Raw genomic sequence first — 17,156 nt, forward strand, 5'->3', positions numbered from 1 at the left:
CATTTAGAAATCAGATGGCAGAGGGGAAGAAACTTCCTGAATCACTGAGTGTGTGCCTTTAGGCTTCTGTACCTCCTCCTTGATAGTAACAATGAGAAAAGGGCAAGTCCTGGTTGATGGAGTCCTTAGTAATGGACACTGCTCCTTGACGATGTCTTGGATACTACAGAGGCTAGAAAGCAAGATGGAGCTGACTATTTTTACAACTTTCTGTAGCTTCTTATGATCCTTACAGAAGACTCCTCCCCATACCAGACAGTGATGCAGCCCATCAGGATGCTCTCCACGGAGTGATACAGCATGTCTTTCTTAAATCTGGTATAGTCCAGTTTGTAGCGGTAAAGAAATAATGTTAATTCACGTTTTGAGAAAGCAGTTGTATTAATGAATTATGTCATCAATTGAATAATTCAAATTTGTTGCAACTTTTGGTAGTTTGCTGGGTAATTTTAGCAGCGGGGTTTGTCTCCTGGAGTGAAGTTCAGGTTAACCATGTTGGCAGAAGTCAAAGAAAGGTCACTTTATAAGAGCATCAAATGTCTCCTGGTCACTTTCTTCTGCCCTGCAACCTCACTGCGATATCCCTCCAGCATGCCCCATTGTCCTCACAAGCTGATTGCTCCTGCCATTGTCATTGTAGCCAATGAATGTATTGTTTTCTTAAAAAAAAAGTTCTGACCATCATTTTTAAAAATTTTGCCTCCATTCCCCCTAACCTCTCCCTCAACATCACAAAAACAAAGGAGCTTGTTGTGGATTACAGGAGGAATGGAGATGGGCCAACCGCTATTGACATTAATGGATCTGGGTTGAGAGGGTAAACAGCTTCAGGTTCCTCGGCATCTACATCACCGAGGACCTCACGTAGTCTGTACACACCAGCTGTGTGGTGAAAAAGGCACAACAGAGCCTCTTTCACCTCAGACAGTTGAGGAAGTTTGGTATGGGCCCCCAGATCCTAAAAACTTTCTACAGGGGCACAATTAAGAGCATCCTGACTGGCTGATTCACTGCCTGGTATGGGAATTGTACCTTCCTTAATCGCAGGACTCTGCACATAGTGATGTGGACAGCCCAGCGCATCTGTAGATGTGAACTTCCCATGATTCAGGACATTTACAAGGACAGGTGTGTAAAAAGGGCCCGTAGGATCATTGGGGACCCAAGCCATCCCAACCACAATCTATTCCAGCTGCTACCATCTGGGAAGCAGTACCGCAGCATAAAAGCCAGGACCAACAGGCTCCGGGACAGCTTCTTCCACCAGCCCATCAGACTGATGAACTCATGCTAACTTGAGTGTACTCTGTATTACATTGACTGTTCTATTTATTCTAAGTTATTATAAACTACTATGATTGCACATTGCACATTTAGATGGAGATGTAACATAAAGATTTTTGCTCATGTATGTGAAGGATGTAAGAAATAAAGTCAATTCAATTCACACTGTAAATAGGGGTATTTCCAATCAGCATACAATTACAAGTTTTGATTTACTAGGTATCTCCCAGTTCCTCCTCAACCCCACAATCTGATGCTACATTTTCTTAAGTTTCATGCTAAAGATTTCAAACCCATTCTGCTCCATGTTTTCTGTAGTTTGCAGTGTTTTCTCTGGGTTTAATTGGCTGCTAAGCTAAGCAGCCAAACCTTCCTCTTTATAAATATAAGGTTAAAGCAGTGTGTGTGATCTTGTTACTATTTAAAACTCTATGAAGGGAACATGTTGATCATACCATCAGCTTGCCCTTTACTAGGATGAAATTTGGTGCTACTTTTAAAGCTGTTATTCATGTTAAAGCAGTATTTTATGTGCCAAGTAGAAAACAAGACATCTCCGCAAAAGTTCAGGGTAACTTCCAAGGCTCAAACAGCATCAGCTGCTTCATCAATGACCTCCTTCAATTGTAAGGTCAGAACTGGAAATGTATGTTCAATAATCTTACCCATTCATGACCCCTGAGGTAATGAAACAGGCTAGATCCAAATGCAGCAAGAAATGGAGAATAACTAAACTTGAGCTGTTGGGTACCAGGTGCTGACAATGACGATATCCAGCAAGAAGAAAATTATGGAACAACCCCCTGACATTCAGTGACATTGCCTTTACCCAGTTCTTCAGTGTCAGTATCTTGCAGGTTACTATTGACCGGAAACTGAACTGGAGTAACCACATACACAATATAGCTACAAGAGCAGGTGAAAGGCTAGAAATTCTGCAGTAAGTAACTTGCCTCCTAACTCCCAAAAGCCTATCCACCTTGTTCAAGGCTCAAGTCAGGAGTGTGATAGGATACTTTCCACTTGTCTGGATGAGTGCAGCCTCAGCACTCCAGAAGTTCGACATTATACAGGATATGCAAGCCTGCTTGATGGCACCCTGTCCACCACCATTCACACACTTCTGCACTGGGTCACGGTAGCAACAGCTTATATCAACTGCTTGCATAGCAGCCTGACATGGAAACTCCAATGTACAAGAACACTAGAGGTTACAAAGAGTGGTGGACTTGGCCATTTCCATCATGGATGCAACTCTGCCCACTACTGTGGACATCAGCAAGAGGTGACTGGGCAGGAGGTACAGAAGCTCACATTTCCAGTTCAACAACAGCTTCTTCCTCATTGCCATCAGGTTTTTGAACAGACATGAAAAATGCCAACAGTTCCTCAAACTATATATTTTTCTCACGTGCACTCGCTCTCTTGCTCCCTCCCTCCTTACACTAATGTAGTTACATTTGTTGTGTAAGTATTGTATAATTTATATTGAGCTATTTTATGTTAACTCATGTCATATTTGTAATGCACTGTACTGCTGCTTCAAAAAGATAATTTTCATGGCATTTATATCCTGTCTATGCCTATAACAATAAATTTATACTGTAACATTTTAAGAAAAGCTGCAAAGATCTAGAATACGGATACAGTATAGAGTACAGAACATGGAATATAATGATACATCAGCATGTCTTTACTGGTCACAAGAATGTTATGAAGTATTGGACACCCATGCAGAAGGATGCTGAGAAAATAGATGGTAGATTGCATGTAGGTTATGAATGCATCTTGTGTACCCCTTCAGCGTGTTTTTATTTACTCTGCCTTGCTCCTTCAGTTTCAGATACCTTACCAATTATCCCTTTCTACACAAAGGCTTCCAAATATTAAGACATTCTTTACAAATGACAGTCTAGGAGAATTTTTTACTGTACCTACTGTTGTAACGCCCTTCCAGGGTGGAGCCCTGATTTTCTCAAGGTTCTCGTGGCCTGTGAAATCATAAGTCTAGAGTGACTTCAGTGTCAGATATGGTTATTGTGTGCAAGAAATCAGGCATTTTTTTTCCTCTGCACAAGTCATAGAAAATAATGGAAAAGTTATTGTTAAACCACACAACTCCTTGTTCTTTCACATTTTTTCCCATGCAACATAAGCCAATATCTTACACTGCTCTTGCTTTTAATATCTTGAAGATTACTGATTTTCTTAAAGTGTGGGTTGGATGCCATTTTGTGTGTGTGTGTGTGTGTGTGTGTGTAGTAGGTTTAAAAAAAAATCTTGGTGTGGGTACAGTGAATTGAGCAAAACTTCTGACATCATACCTACCTTCTCTTTGAATCTAACAACCTCCCTTTTGTCCCTATCCTGGATTTTAATGACTGAAACCACTGTCATCCTCTTTGACTCAGTGTTACTGCTTTTGCTATTGATTTGTTTTGGTACTAAATCTTTAGTGTATTTTAAATAGTATGAGGCCGTGTGTGCAATTTTTCTCAACATTGAGGGAGGCATATTATTTACAATACTATAGTTTTGTGTTTGTCAACATAATTACCATACTTCAGGAAAAAAATTACCTGTGACATGCTTTAGTGACATTTAGTGTTTTGAAAGTGTACATGATTCTTGCTTCTCTCTCTTGCCTCTCTACCTTTTATCTTGCTGTTTTTACTTTGTTTATTTAATTGTTTTGAGCTTGGCTTTTTTAATTTACATATATTTAGCAAAAATTGAAGTTTAAATGTAATCAATTGCATTGAAGCTTGTACAATTTCCTATCGTGGTATGTCTAATGTTGTACTTAGTTTAGCTGTTCTTTGTGGTTCTTTATCTTAAGGCCTTAGTGCGGATCGTCCATGTGCCAGAGCAGTGAAGGTGGATTGCCTTTGTCCTTTAGTGCAAATTATTTCCAAGAATAATGTGGTGTGGGCTCTGACGGAGCAGCGGACAATTCTCTTCAGAAAAGGCATCAGTAGTTTTTGTCCAGAAGGAGAGCAGTGGGTGTCTGATATTGTAAGGTAGGAAGAATTGTCTTTTGTTGCAATGTGCCTCTTTAGATGCTGTTTGAAAATTGTTTACATCCATTCTAGATTACTTTCATGATTTGGCTAATGTACCAGTATATTTTCCCATTAATAATAAATAAAGAATATTGAAGGCTAAGCAATCTGTTGTTGAAGACACTTTTGGAAAAAAACTAGCAAAAGTTAGGTAACAGCGCCATGTTTGCTTGTCTTAAAAGTATTTATCTTGAATCTAGCTGTCTATGACTTTATTCCTCAAATTTTTTTGGTACATTTTGTTTATTGTCATTCAGATAAATATTTCACCTTTGCATTCCACTCACATAGTTAATTTTTTTGTGAACAGGGATATCTTTTAACAGCAGTCCAATGAGATCAAAACCCCTATATGCTTTCTGTTACACTGACAATTATGACGACGCTGGCCTACATGAGTCATTGACTTGAAAAATAATTCACAGTAAAAAATATAAATCATGACAAGAGGTTTATTTTATTTAACACTTCAGAATAACAAACTTTCATAGAAAATAATAATAACAGCTCCTGGAGTTGGAGTTCGGCATTCAGTTCCGGCACTGAATGTAAGAAGTTTGTACGTTCTCCTTGTGAGCACATGGGTTTCTTCTGGGTGCTCTGGTTTCCTGCCACAGTCCAAAGAAGCACCGGTTAGTGGGTTAATTGGTCACTGTAAATTATTCTGTGATTAGGCTAGAGTTAAATAGGTGGGGTTGCTGGATGGTGCATCTCTTTGGGCCAGAAAAGCCTGTTCTGAATCAGAATCAGTTTGGTTTAGTTTTACTGGTATACATCATGAAATTTGTTGTTTTGCAACCGCATTGCTTTGAAATATGTAATAATAAAAGCTATGTTACAGCATAAATATGAATACTATAAATTATAATATATAATGTTATCATGACTCATGTTGCGAGTGTATTTCGCCTTTAAGAAGGTAAGTGAGGATGCTGCGGTATGTCTGAAAGCAGAAAGTTGGACTTTCAATCCCAACTATCCTGCTGGCAAATATACAGTCTCTGGAATATAAAACTGAAGACCTCGAAGGAAGTTTGCTGTATCAGAGGAACACTAGGGTCCGCTGAGTACTCTGCTTTAAGGAAACATGGCTCACACTGGCAGTTTTGGATGCAGCACTGCAGCGTGATAGCTTCACCATTCTCTGCAAAGGCAGTATAGCTCAATCTTTTAAAAACAGAGAAAGTGGAGTATGCTTTTTGATTAACTCTTCATGGTGCATAAACATGGTGGTTCGGTCTTATGTCTGCTCTCCTAACCCTAGCAGTCAAATTTCATCCATTTTATCTGCTGAGGGGGTTTGCCGCCATCTTTCTGGTAGTGGTGTACATTCCACCTCAGGCCATGGTCAGCAGGCACTGGAGGAGCTAAGCAATGTAATCAGCAGGCATGAAAATTCACACCCTGATACCTTCTCTATCATTGCGGGAGATTTCAACCAGGCCAGTTTGAAGAAGTCTCTGAACGACTACCACCAACATATCACCTGTGGAACCAGAAGAGCCAATATGCTTGACCACTGCTGTACCACCATCAAAAGCGCTTATTGTGCCATCCTGCACTCACACTTTCAAAAGTCTGATCACCTGGCTGTACTTCTACTGCCAGCGTATAGGCAGAGATTTAAAGACCACAGCATCGGTGGTGAAGACCAAGAAGGTATGGTCAAAGGAGGTGGAAAAGCGCCAACAGGACTGTTTTGACTTGGTAGACTGGACAACATTCAGGGATTCATCTTTGAGTCTGAATGAATATGTTCCAGTTGTCTTCAACTTCATCAATACCTATGTGGATAAGTGTGTATCTTCAAGAACATACCAGACATACCGAAACCAAAAGTCATGGATGAACCTGGAGATTCATTCTACTGAGGGCTAGATCTGTGGCATTCAAGACCGCTGGTCCAGAACTATTAAAAAAAAAAAATCCAGATACGATCTACAAAAGGCAATTTTGAGGGCGAGAAAATAATTCCAATTAAGGTTAGAGATGGATAGATGCACGTCAGCTCTGGCAGGGTTTACAGACCATCGCTTCCTACAAGGCGAAACCTAACGTCATGAATGGCTGTGATGTTTCACTACCAGATGAGCTCAATGCCTTTTATGCATGCTTTGAAAGGGAGAATAAAGCTACATCTGCGCAAATCCTGCAGCATCTGGTGATCCTGTGATCTCTGTCTTGGAGGCCAACATCAGAACATCTTTCAAGAGGGTGGACCCTTGCAAGATGTCAGGCCTGATGGTGTACTTGGTACGGCTCTGAAAATTCTGTGCTATCCAACATGTGAGAATGTTCAAGGACATCTTCAGTCTCTCATTGCTGAGGTTGGAGGTTCCCATGTGCTTCAAAAGGGCAACAATCATACCAGTGCCCAAGAAGAGCAGGGTGAGCTGCCTCAGTGACTATTGCGAGGTGGCTCTCACACATAATCTGATGAAATGCTTTGAGAGGTTGGTCAAGGCTAGAATAACTCCCAGCATTCTAACTGGTTGTATTAGCATCTGATACGGAGGGTTGACTGCATAGAATCGGAAAAAACTGCAGAAGGTTGTAAACTCAGCTAGCTCCATCGTGGGCACCAGCCTCCATGGTACTGACGACTCCTCCAAAAGGCAATGCCTCAAAAATATATATTTTACTTGATTGACTTCAATTTGTAATGTATTGCGATGAACTGCAGCTATAAAATAACAAATTTCGTAATTTATGCCAGAGATATTAAACCTGTGATTTGTGATCAGGTGAAGTTGGAGTTTTAGTGGTGATGCATTATTTATGAAGTCTTTGGCTGAGAGATAAATGGGGTGAAGTAGTGAAAAAGAGAACAAAGCATTATGAAATGCAGATCAACACAAGTTCAAAAAAATAAAACCAAGAGGATAAATTTGGAAGTGCCCAATGTCTTAGGTTGGTGTCGATGGAGAGATAAAAACTAAGTTAATCCAAGTGGATAACCTTGCAATAGAGCGGGCCAGAAAAGATGCGTTCCTGAATTTGTTAAATTCAGTCTTCTGACCCTTTAGTTTTCCCTGTCAGAACGTAATGTGCTATTTTTTCCAAGCTGCCTTGGAGCAGTTCAGGAGGCATCAGAGATGCAGACAGATGTCAGAGAGTGATGGAGAATTAAAGTGTTGAACAACTAGAACCACATGATTGCTCCTGTGGGCTGAACAAAGTTGCTCTGAGGGGGTCGTCCAATTTACGTTTTGTTTCACCGGTGTAGAGGAGAGCATATCATGAGCACTGAAGGCAGGACACTAGATTTGAAGAAGTGCGAGTGAATCACTGCCTCACCTGAAAGGACTATTTGGGTCCCCAGATGAAAAGGGTGAGGTAAAGGAACATCTCTTGCAGCTGCATGGGGAAGTCCCATGTGAAGGGAATAATCAGTGAGGATTGAAAAACAGACCAGCAAGTTGTGGGAAGATTTGTCAACCATTATAGAGGATGAACTGTGGTTAAGGAAAAGCTAAGATATCTCAAGAGCCTCACATGTGGAATGTCTTGTCATTGATGTAAATAAGAAAGAGAGTAAAGAATGGTAGGAATGGAATTTAATCCTTTCAGAAGACAGTATGGGAGAAGAGGTAGTCAACATAGCTGTAGGAGTCTACAAGTTTGCAAAGGATGTTTTTTCTTAATCTATTCCCTGACACAGCAATGAAAAGAGTTAGAGACAAACTATATGAAAATGAGAGCAGGGAAGAAACTGGCATCAAAAGTAATGTATCATTTGAGATCCAAATGATACAGCACCAATGCAACCTTCAATGAACCGGGTCTAAAATACTGTTCCACATGTGTTTCACAATGTCGGCCATAGCTTGGGCTCCTGCAAGTGCCCAAAGTTGCAATTTTGAGGTAGAGGAGAAGAGTGAAAAATGTTTATTCAATGCAAGAACAAGTTCATCTAGGTTAAATTGATAACCTGGATGTATGTTGGAGAGAACTAATTAACCGCATCCAATGGATTGTACAGGAAACTTAGAGGAGTTTGTATTTAAATTGTCCTCCCAATATTGTACGTCCTACCCATATGTCTGTTGACATTTTTGCACAGTTATTATAATATTTACTTTCAGAGATACTGATTGGAAATTTGCATAATTCTAAGGTTCTATGATAAAAATACAAATTTTTTTTTAAAAATCTATTTAATTTTAAAAATATATATTTTGCTCCTTTTATATAGTGAAAGACAAATGCTGGAATTGGTTTGTTTAGCATTTGGAGACCAGCAGACAGTCTGGGCTTTAGATACAAATGGTAATCTCTGGTTCCGTACTGGCATATCTTCAAAGAAACCTCAAGGTGAAGATGATCACTGGTGGCAGGTAGGAACTTCATCTTGTACATTTAAATGTTTTCTGAATAAGGTATCAGAAAGTTGATTATAGACAATCAAAGTTAAGATTGAATTTATGAATATTGTGTCCTCTTGACTTTTTATTAACGATACATAGCATAAAACTGAGAGAAAATAACTTAAATATTCCCAACTTATCTACAGCATATGTGTAATAAACAGGAGTGTGAAGAACCCTTTTTAACACTACAACTACATTCAGTAAGTTATCTTGGCATTTTTTATAAATGCTCCACCATAGCTGCAGGACTTCTTTTAGCAGTGATTCACACTATAAATTTAGGTCTCTAGAGCACACAGTCCTGCCATTAAGTGTCCACTTCTGAAAGGATTTGCTCCACTGAGTGTGGAGATAAATTGGTAGTGTGGCAAATCATTGCTTAACTAATCTGTTTTAATGTACATCTGACCATTAGCATTGCTCCAAAGTCATCCTCGCACCAGGGATCTCTTGATGGGGTACTTTCAATTGAGGCACCTAAAGAATTGTGAAGTTTGGAGATTATCCGTTTATGCTAATGAAAGCTGTAACATCAAAAACTCAGATATTATGCAGCTATTTAAAATTTAGGTGGGAGCGGTGCAAGGAAATGAAATATTGCAGCAAAATAATAATTATCTTTGACTTTGGTCAAATTGAACTATGTAAATTAACACGGTATGGTGAAGCGACACAACTGCTTTGCAAACTATGGAGTGTCATAATTGATAATGTCATCACTTACTCTGTAATTAATCTTTGTGTTGCTTGCTAGTACTGATGATGTAAATGCTAATCAATATTAATGCAAGTCTCCAAGAAAATCTGATTCAATATATCTAGCAAGTTGCAGTGGGGTGAGTAAACAAAAGAAAAAGTGTACACCATAGTCTTTTTAGTAATTCTCCCTTTAAAACATGATGAATAAAGTAATGTGTGGAATTTGATGCTTATCAAAAGCAGTGATAAATAGTCTGAGAATTATGTCCTTTAGATTTCCATTCCAAACTGAATTACTATCCCATGGAAACTTCAGATTTTTGTTTTTGCCCACATTATCAAAAATGCAGAATTGAAGCCTAACTTGTGGAAAGTAACAGGGGAAGTGCTTCTTTGATGAATAAAGAACCTAAATATAAAAGCTTTATTTTCAAAAGTATAATTTTTTAAACATTTCTTATATTATAGGTGAGCATTACAGATTATGTGGTCTTCGATCAGTGCAATATCTTCCAGACAATAATTCATGCAACACAGACTGTGGCCACAGTTGCCCAGGCACCGGTAGAGAAAGTAGCTGACAAACTGCGGGGTGTCTTATGGTCACAACAGTCTCCATCTCAACCAAGTCTCATCAGTGTTAACAACTGTGGTGTGTGGATTATATCGGGGAAAAACGAATTCCATGTAGCAAAAGGAAATCTATTAGGTTAGCCAATATTTTTAAATACAAGTTTTGTTAAAATCTAGTTTGGCATTATAGGTAATAAAATTTGAGCAAGTGTTAAGAAAATAAAATCCAGCATCATTTTAGGAGATACACTTCTAGTCTATCGTGTACATTGTGCTATTATTGAAATCTCATCCAATGCACAATTTGTAACTAAAGAGGAAATAGGTTTTTTTTTGGTTTTCATAAGAAACATCTACGCATTGCAAGCTCCTTTTTTTTTAATAAATCAGTGGCATTGTTCTGTTTTCCAATAAATCGCCAGTTTAACCAAATAATTATAACGTTTATGATGAAGGCGATGTTACATAGCACACAACCCCTGTAATAAAAGAAACATTTCAATTCTTAATAAAGCACTTATTATTTCAGAGGATGATGTGCTTATACACCAAATATTTTAAACACAATTGTCTTAATATTTTAATAAAATATTACAAGGAAAATATGTAAGTACCTACCCAGCTTTTTGCAAATCTTATGAACTTAAGAAAATTTGTCTACCAGATTGCATTAGTAAATTAATTTTTGTTGAGTGCGTAATGGTCGCGAATTAAAATATACTGTGTTCTTGCATTGGAATGAAATGATAAGAATATTGAAGTGAAAGTGCTCTAAGGTCTGGCAGTTGTAGGCTGATAATATCAGAACTATGTTATTTAATTTCTATGGGCCAGTATTTAAGAGCATTTCTTACTATGAATGTACTAGTGGGCATTAGTATTTTTAGTTATCAATACAAAAGAAATTAGCCTTTCGATGTTAGCGATAGATTAACAGATTTCTCTTGCTTTTCTAGCTACATATTGGAAGTCAGTTGTACCACGAGGAACAGTATCGGCGACAAAATGGGCTTTTGTTGTGGCTTCCATGGCCCCTACTAAAAAAGGTTAGTAATTGCTAGAGCAATTCAGTTAATAGTTTTAGCATTGTGTTGGCTCTCTTGGACTTAACCAGCTAGATTGTTGAATTTTCTTCAGAGTATCACTGTATATTTCCCAATTCTGCTTTTTTTAAGCATTTGTAATTCCAAATTTCTCTTTTATCCATGCACCTTCTGTGAAGTCCATTGCAAAAGTTAGTGTAGAAGGAGAAATATTTAAAAAGGTAGTTTTAAAGAAGTCTGAAATTAAGCCAGGAAAATATAAAAATGCATCTTTAAAGAGAAAAGTTTGGTCATCATTTTGAATACATCAGGAGTGAAAATGGGTGGTCAGCATTCCATTTTTATAAAAATGGAACTTGAAGTTTTAAAGAGGAAGGAAATTGATATGTAGGTAAGACAAAATAGTTTAGTAAATAGTTTACTGCTGAAGAAGTAAGGACCGCAAGGTAATGGTTGAAAAGACTGTTGGAATTTTAAAGAGGTGAGAGTTGACTGCATGTGGAGTATGTTTCCTCTTGAGAAAGAATCTATAATTACAAGTCTCTATTTTAAAATTAATTAAAGTATGATTCTTTTTGAAATAAATGAAGCAAAGATCTTTCAGAGGCTTATAAATTAGAGGATAAGAACACTTGACAAAGAATCGGTGGAATTTGATCACAGAGCTGTGAGGGGATTATTGCAGAGTTAAGGTTAAAATCAATTCAGCCATGACCTTATTAATTTGCACAGAAGGCTTCAAAGTTCAGAGTAAATTTATTATTAAAGTACATATATGACAGCATATACTACCCCAAGATTAATTTTCTTGTGGGCGTTCACAGTAGATGCAAATAAACACAATAAGATCAATGAAAAAACACATGACAAAGATAGGCGAACATTCAAAGAGGAAAGGACAACAAACTGCAATTACAAAAAAGAAAATAATAATAATAACTAAATAAGTAATAAATATAAAGAACAAGAGTTATAGAGTCCTTAAGATTGAGCCATAGATTGTAGAATCAGTTCTGTGTTGCGGTGAGTGAAATTGTCCCCTCTGGTTCAAGAGCCTGATAATTGAGGGGTGATAACTGTTTCTCAACCTGGTGGTGTGGGACTTGAGGCTCCTATACCTCCTCCCTAATGATAATGGCAAGAAGAGAGCGTAGTCTGGGTGGTGGAGATCCTTGATGATGGATCCTGCTTTCCTGCAACGGCAGTCCTTGTGAATGTGCTCAATGGTGGAGAAGGCTTTACCTGAAATGGACTGGTCTGTATCCACAACTTTTTGTGGATTTTTTTTCGTTCAAGGGCATTGGTGTTCCCATACCAAACTGTGATACAATCCGTCAATATACTCTCCACCGTGCATCTATAGAAGTTTGTCAAGGTTTTCGATAAATGCTGAATTTGCACAAACTAGAAAGTAGAGGCATTGTCGTGCCTTTTTTGAAATGGTAGTTACGTGCTGGACCCAGGACGGATTCTCTGAGGTGATAACATCAAGGAATTTAAAGTTGCTGACCCTCTCCATCTCTGATCTCCTCATGAGGACTGGCTTATGGACCACTAGTTTCTTCCTCCTGCAGTCAATAATCAGCTCCTTGGTTTTGCTGACACTGAGTGAGGGGTGGTTGTTGCACCATTCAATCAGATTGTCATTCTCCTCCTATATGCTGATTCATCACCACCTTTGAATTAGCCCACAATAGTGGTGTCTTCAGCAAATTTAAAGATGGCATTGGAGCTGTGCTTAGCCTCACAGCCATAAGTATAAAACAAGTAGTGCAAAGGGCATGCAGTCTTGTGGTGCACATTGTGGTCAGGGACCAAAATGTCCTACTAGAATTAATGTACAATTAATGAGCTAGAAAATTGAGTCCATGACCTGGTGATCTTCAGCCAATCATCCAGAATAGAGGATAAAAAATGTGACCTTAACGAACAGGGATAGAGAGAAAACTGGGAATGACTGACTTGATAATTTGATGTCAGTTGGGGAAAATGTAAGAATCTGTATTAAAGAATGTGATTTCAGGCTATATAGAAATAATAATTGAGCAGAATGAACATTGATTCCTTGAAAGAGTGAACTATTGGAATCCTTTGAGGATATATCTTTTGAAGTAGATTAAAGTGAACATGATGTATTTGGATTTTCAAACCTATGAGGTCCTAACACAGGAGGCTGATGGGTAAGATAATGTGGAACTGCGGAATATATACTTGTACAAATTGCTAATCAGTTATCAGAAAACAAAGTAGGGAAATGTAAGTTCTTCTCATGTTACAGGACGTGAGTGATGGCATACCAAGGGAATCAGAATTTGATTCCCAAATATTCACAATAATTAAAGAAAAGGTTAGTCCCAGAGGACTAAATGCTATATTTTCAATTTCACTGAAGATGCAGCACTTGATGAGTAAGTGGGTAATGACTTGCCAGTGTTAGTCGGCACCAGGCAGCCAGCTGAAGATTCTTCCTACATTTGCTCATCAAGGTTCAGGGATTCTAGTTTAGGCTGTAGATATTAGCCAATGTGGCACGTTGGTTACTGGATTTGAGTAAGACGGCCAGCGTCAGTAGATGAAGGCATTCTTACTCTGAAAGAGAATAAGCAAATGGCAATTGGAGATTTGAGGGAAAGGTAGCGGGGTGGTGGAGAAGAACCTGGGAGGCAGTGAAAAGGAAATGAAGAAATAGAAGAAGATGTAGTACTGTGCAAAAGTCCACAATAGAGACCCACGCTGAAATCAGGTTTATCAACACTCACACGTCATGAATTTATTTTTGTGGCAGCATTACAGTGCAATGCGTAAAATTACTACAGTACGGTGCAAAAGTCTTAGGCACCCTAGCTATATATGGCTATAATTTCAATCGCATGTTCCATTCCTCAAATAGAGTAGAAGAAAATCCATCCTTCGCCTCAAGACAGTGCTTGAGAGAAGATGACAATAACTGTTTGCTGGAAGTAGGGCTATTGTATAACATCTGTCCCTCTGACTATACCCCTTGCCCATCCTCTGGGTTCCCCCCCCCCATCTTTCTCCCCGGACCTCCTGTCCCATGATGCTCTCATAGCCCCTTTGCCTATCACCTGTCCAGCTCTTGGCTACATCCCTCCCATCATTCTGTCTTCTCCTATCATTTTGGATCTCCCCCTCCCACTTTCAAATCTCTTACTAACTCTTCCTTCGGTTAGTCCTGACGAAGGGTCTCGGCCTGAAACGTTGACTGTACCTCTTCCTAGAGATGCTGCCTGGCCTGCTGCGTTCACCAGCAACTTTGATGTGTGTTGCTGTTGTATAACGTGAGCTTATATTTGATGCTATTAGCTAGTATCTTTGAAAAGAGTTTGAAGAATCATTGTAGTAAGAATTAAAGGAAAAATAATACTGCACTAACATAAGTAGTAGAGCTGAATATGGGGAAGAGCAGTGGTTAGTAAATTTTCCTCACCATCAAGTTTATAGAAAAACCATATGAAGGAGAATGTAAGTGATCTCAGCATCACTCAGTTCTCCAGCTTATTTGAGACAGCTTGGTGCTTAAGTTTGTTTTATTCCCCAACCCTGATTAATATAAGTGCAGATTCTGAGAAGGCAGGATCAATTTTATGATGCTGAGATTATGTAAAAGCAACAATTTCCAATTATGGCCGGGCAACTATTAAGTATGTAAGTAACATTTGGATAATAACAGGTTATTGTCCTATTAAAATCTGTGGCCAAACTTCTGTAGAATATTATTTTCAGTAGCTTTGCACTATTAAAGCAAATGTTTCAGATTTATATGATCTATTGATTTAATCAGATCTATCTCAGACATGGTCATACTAACTGGGTACTTCTGATGAATGTTAAATAAATACACCTAAACCCTATTCCTATTCCACATTGGCATATGTAAGCGTTTGAATGCAAAGTGTATTTTATGGCTTCCTGTTAGATACCGTTCATGTCTAGTGGATCCTATATTCTGTTACTCTATAATTCCCCTTTTTATATGTATGTGTTGTTGATACTTAATCTTTTTAACATTACTTTGGGTTGATTCTACCTAAATTCTTGCAGATTCTTGTAGTTCATGCCTATATATAAGAGAAAATTAACTGGACATTCCCCCCCCCCCCCCCACTTCTACAGTTGTCAAACTATTTCAAACTGAAGCCCTTTTTATTTTTGATCATTTCATCTTTTTCTTACATATTGTGGTGGGTAGATTTCTGGATTAGTAACCCTAAAGTCTTAATTACCAGCATGCAGCAATGAAATTTAAATTTGTTTAAAACTAGTCTTAGTATGGATGGCTACAAAACTACCAGAACTGGCAGTTTTACCTGTTCATCCTGCATGTGACTCCAAACTGGGAGTCATTGTCATTCAAGTATGGAAACAGGTCTTTGGGTTCACTGCTAATCCCAGTTTTTTCTCCCAAAACTCCCAGTAATCCCCTCAATTCTATCCCTTGTGTACATACATGGAGTAATTTACAGTGGCCAATTAACTTCCCAACTCTCACACTGTTGGGATGTGAAAAGAAACCAGAGTACCCAGGAGAAATTCATGATAGCAATGTAGCTGCAGTACTACTCTGTTCAGGGGCAATTAAAGATGAGCAATAAAAACTGCATTTCTGTTCATATGCTAAAAAATGAGCAGATTAAAACAGTAAGTACCCAATGTAACATTATAAACCATGTCGTTGTCTTTCCTTCGTTTTAATTCTTTAAAATTTGTCATGCTTTTTCTCATATGCTGCAAAATAGTAGTTTTAGTGTCTCCCCTGAAATCTCTCTAAATTATCATTCCTGAATTTATTTGTGTGACTGGTAGATGAACACAGGAATATATTCAAGATCAGATGCCTGGCCTGCTGTGTTCACCAGCATTTTTTGTGTGTGTTGCTTGAATTTCCAGCATCTGCAGATTTCCTTGTGTTTGCATGCTTACAGGGTATTTACATTTTTGCCAAGCTTTTCTAGGCCATCAAGTGAAACTTAGAAAATTGTGTATTATTCAAATTAGCACTTGAAGAAACACTATTGTACACACTGATTAAATCATCTGGTCCCTTAAATTAAGGAATTTTTGGTGCTTTCTATTCACACTTGTACTCATTGTCAGTGACTGCAGTAATACTAAAAATAACCCATGCAACATTTGTTCTGTAGGAAGTTTTCTATGGCTTGGACAAAGCAATAAAGATCTTTTCTGCATCAGTGATCAAAGTCCTGAGTTACGGCCCTCTACTGTACAATTGCCTCCAGATGTAGAGATGGTACAGATTTCTGCCAGTCATGATGCAGTATGGGGTCTGGACGTGAAGGGCAAAATTCATATAAGGACATTGTCAGAAAACTGCCCAAGTGGTATGCACTGGACCAAACTGGATCTTACACAGTTAGGTAAGGTTTTTTTTCCTAAAGATTTGCTGCGAAAAACATCTTACTTTTTATTCTGTGCCTCAGACTTAAGCAACAAGTCAGCAATGACATGAAAGCAAGGGTGAGAGATTTTATGATTCTCACTCATGCTTTTATGTCAATGCTGATCTGTTTTCTTACTGTTCTTGAAATCTTCACCAACTATAACATCCAGCATGTCTTTGCCTTTCCATTTCTGGCCTCTTAAGCTTTCTTGCTCAACTGTTCAGAACAAAGCTCTGGAATTCTCTCCCTAAACTTGGTTTCCCCAGCCCTCCCTCCTTTAAAGGTGCTCCAATTATTGACCAAATTTTCAGTTGTGTCACAAGACTTTTGAAGATTAGTTTTACCCCTGCAAAACATCTCGGTGTGTTGCTGTGTCACAGATTGTAATATAAATGGAAATTTAAAAGATATGTACCAATTAATGACAGAGTTAAGTAATTGTGAACAAACTTGTATATTTCTATATACAATGGATTCCAGTTAATTGGGTCACATTGGGACCAGTACATCTTGGCCTAAGCTACTGTACTAATGAGCTGAAGTTTCACGGAAATAGTTAAAAAGATATTAAAAGGGCAAACTACCATTTAACTGAGTAACAAATTATGTATTTAAGTGAAATACAGAACAAATTAGAACATTACCAATACTGCTAGAGTACTATAAAACTGTATTAGTTCTCAATAGTAATCAACTGCAGAATTC

At 38.3% G+C, this 17,156-nt stretch overlaps 1 protein-coding gene across 4 annotated transcripts in view; it reads left to right on the plus strand.

The window, feature by feature from the left end:
- Positions 1–17,156, plus strand: part of tecpr2 (tectonin beta-propeller repeat containing 2) — a 129,043-nt gene that overhangs the window by 72,035 nt on the left and 39,852 nt on the right. For all 4 annotated transcript variants that reach the window (XM_063047506.1, XM_063047521.1, XM_063047510.1 and 1 more), the window contains 5 exons: positions 4,124–4,304; positions 8,542–8,683; positions 9,884–10,124; positions 10,945–11,034; positions 16,194–16,427. In XM_063047506.1, the coding sequence (XP_062903576.1) occupies positions 4,124–4,304; positions 8,542–8,683; positions 9,884–10,124; positions 10,945–11,034; positions 16,194–16,427 (888 nt within the window). The remainder of the gene's footprint in view (positions 1–4,123; positions 4,305–8,541; positions 8,684–9,883; positions 10,125–10,944; positions 11,035–16,193; positions 16,428–17,156) is intronic.

This window comes from Mobula hypostoma, chromosome 1, assembly GCF_963921235.1.
Source record: "Mobula hypostoma chromosome 1, sMobHyp1.1, whole genome shotgun sequence".
In the NCBI taxonomy this organism is placed as follows: Eukaryota; Metazoa; Chordata; class Chondrichthyes; order Myliobatiformes; family Myliobatidae; genus Mobula; species Mobula hypostoma.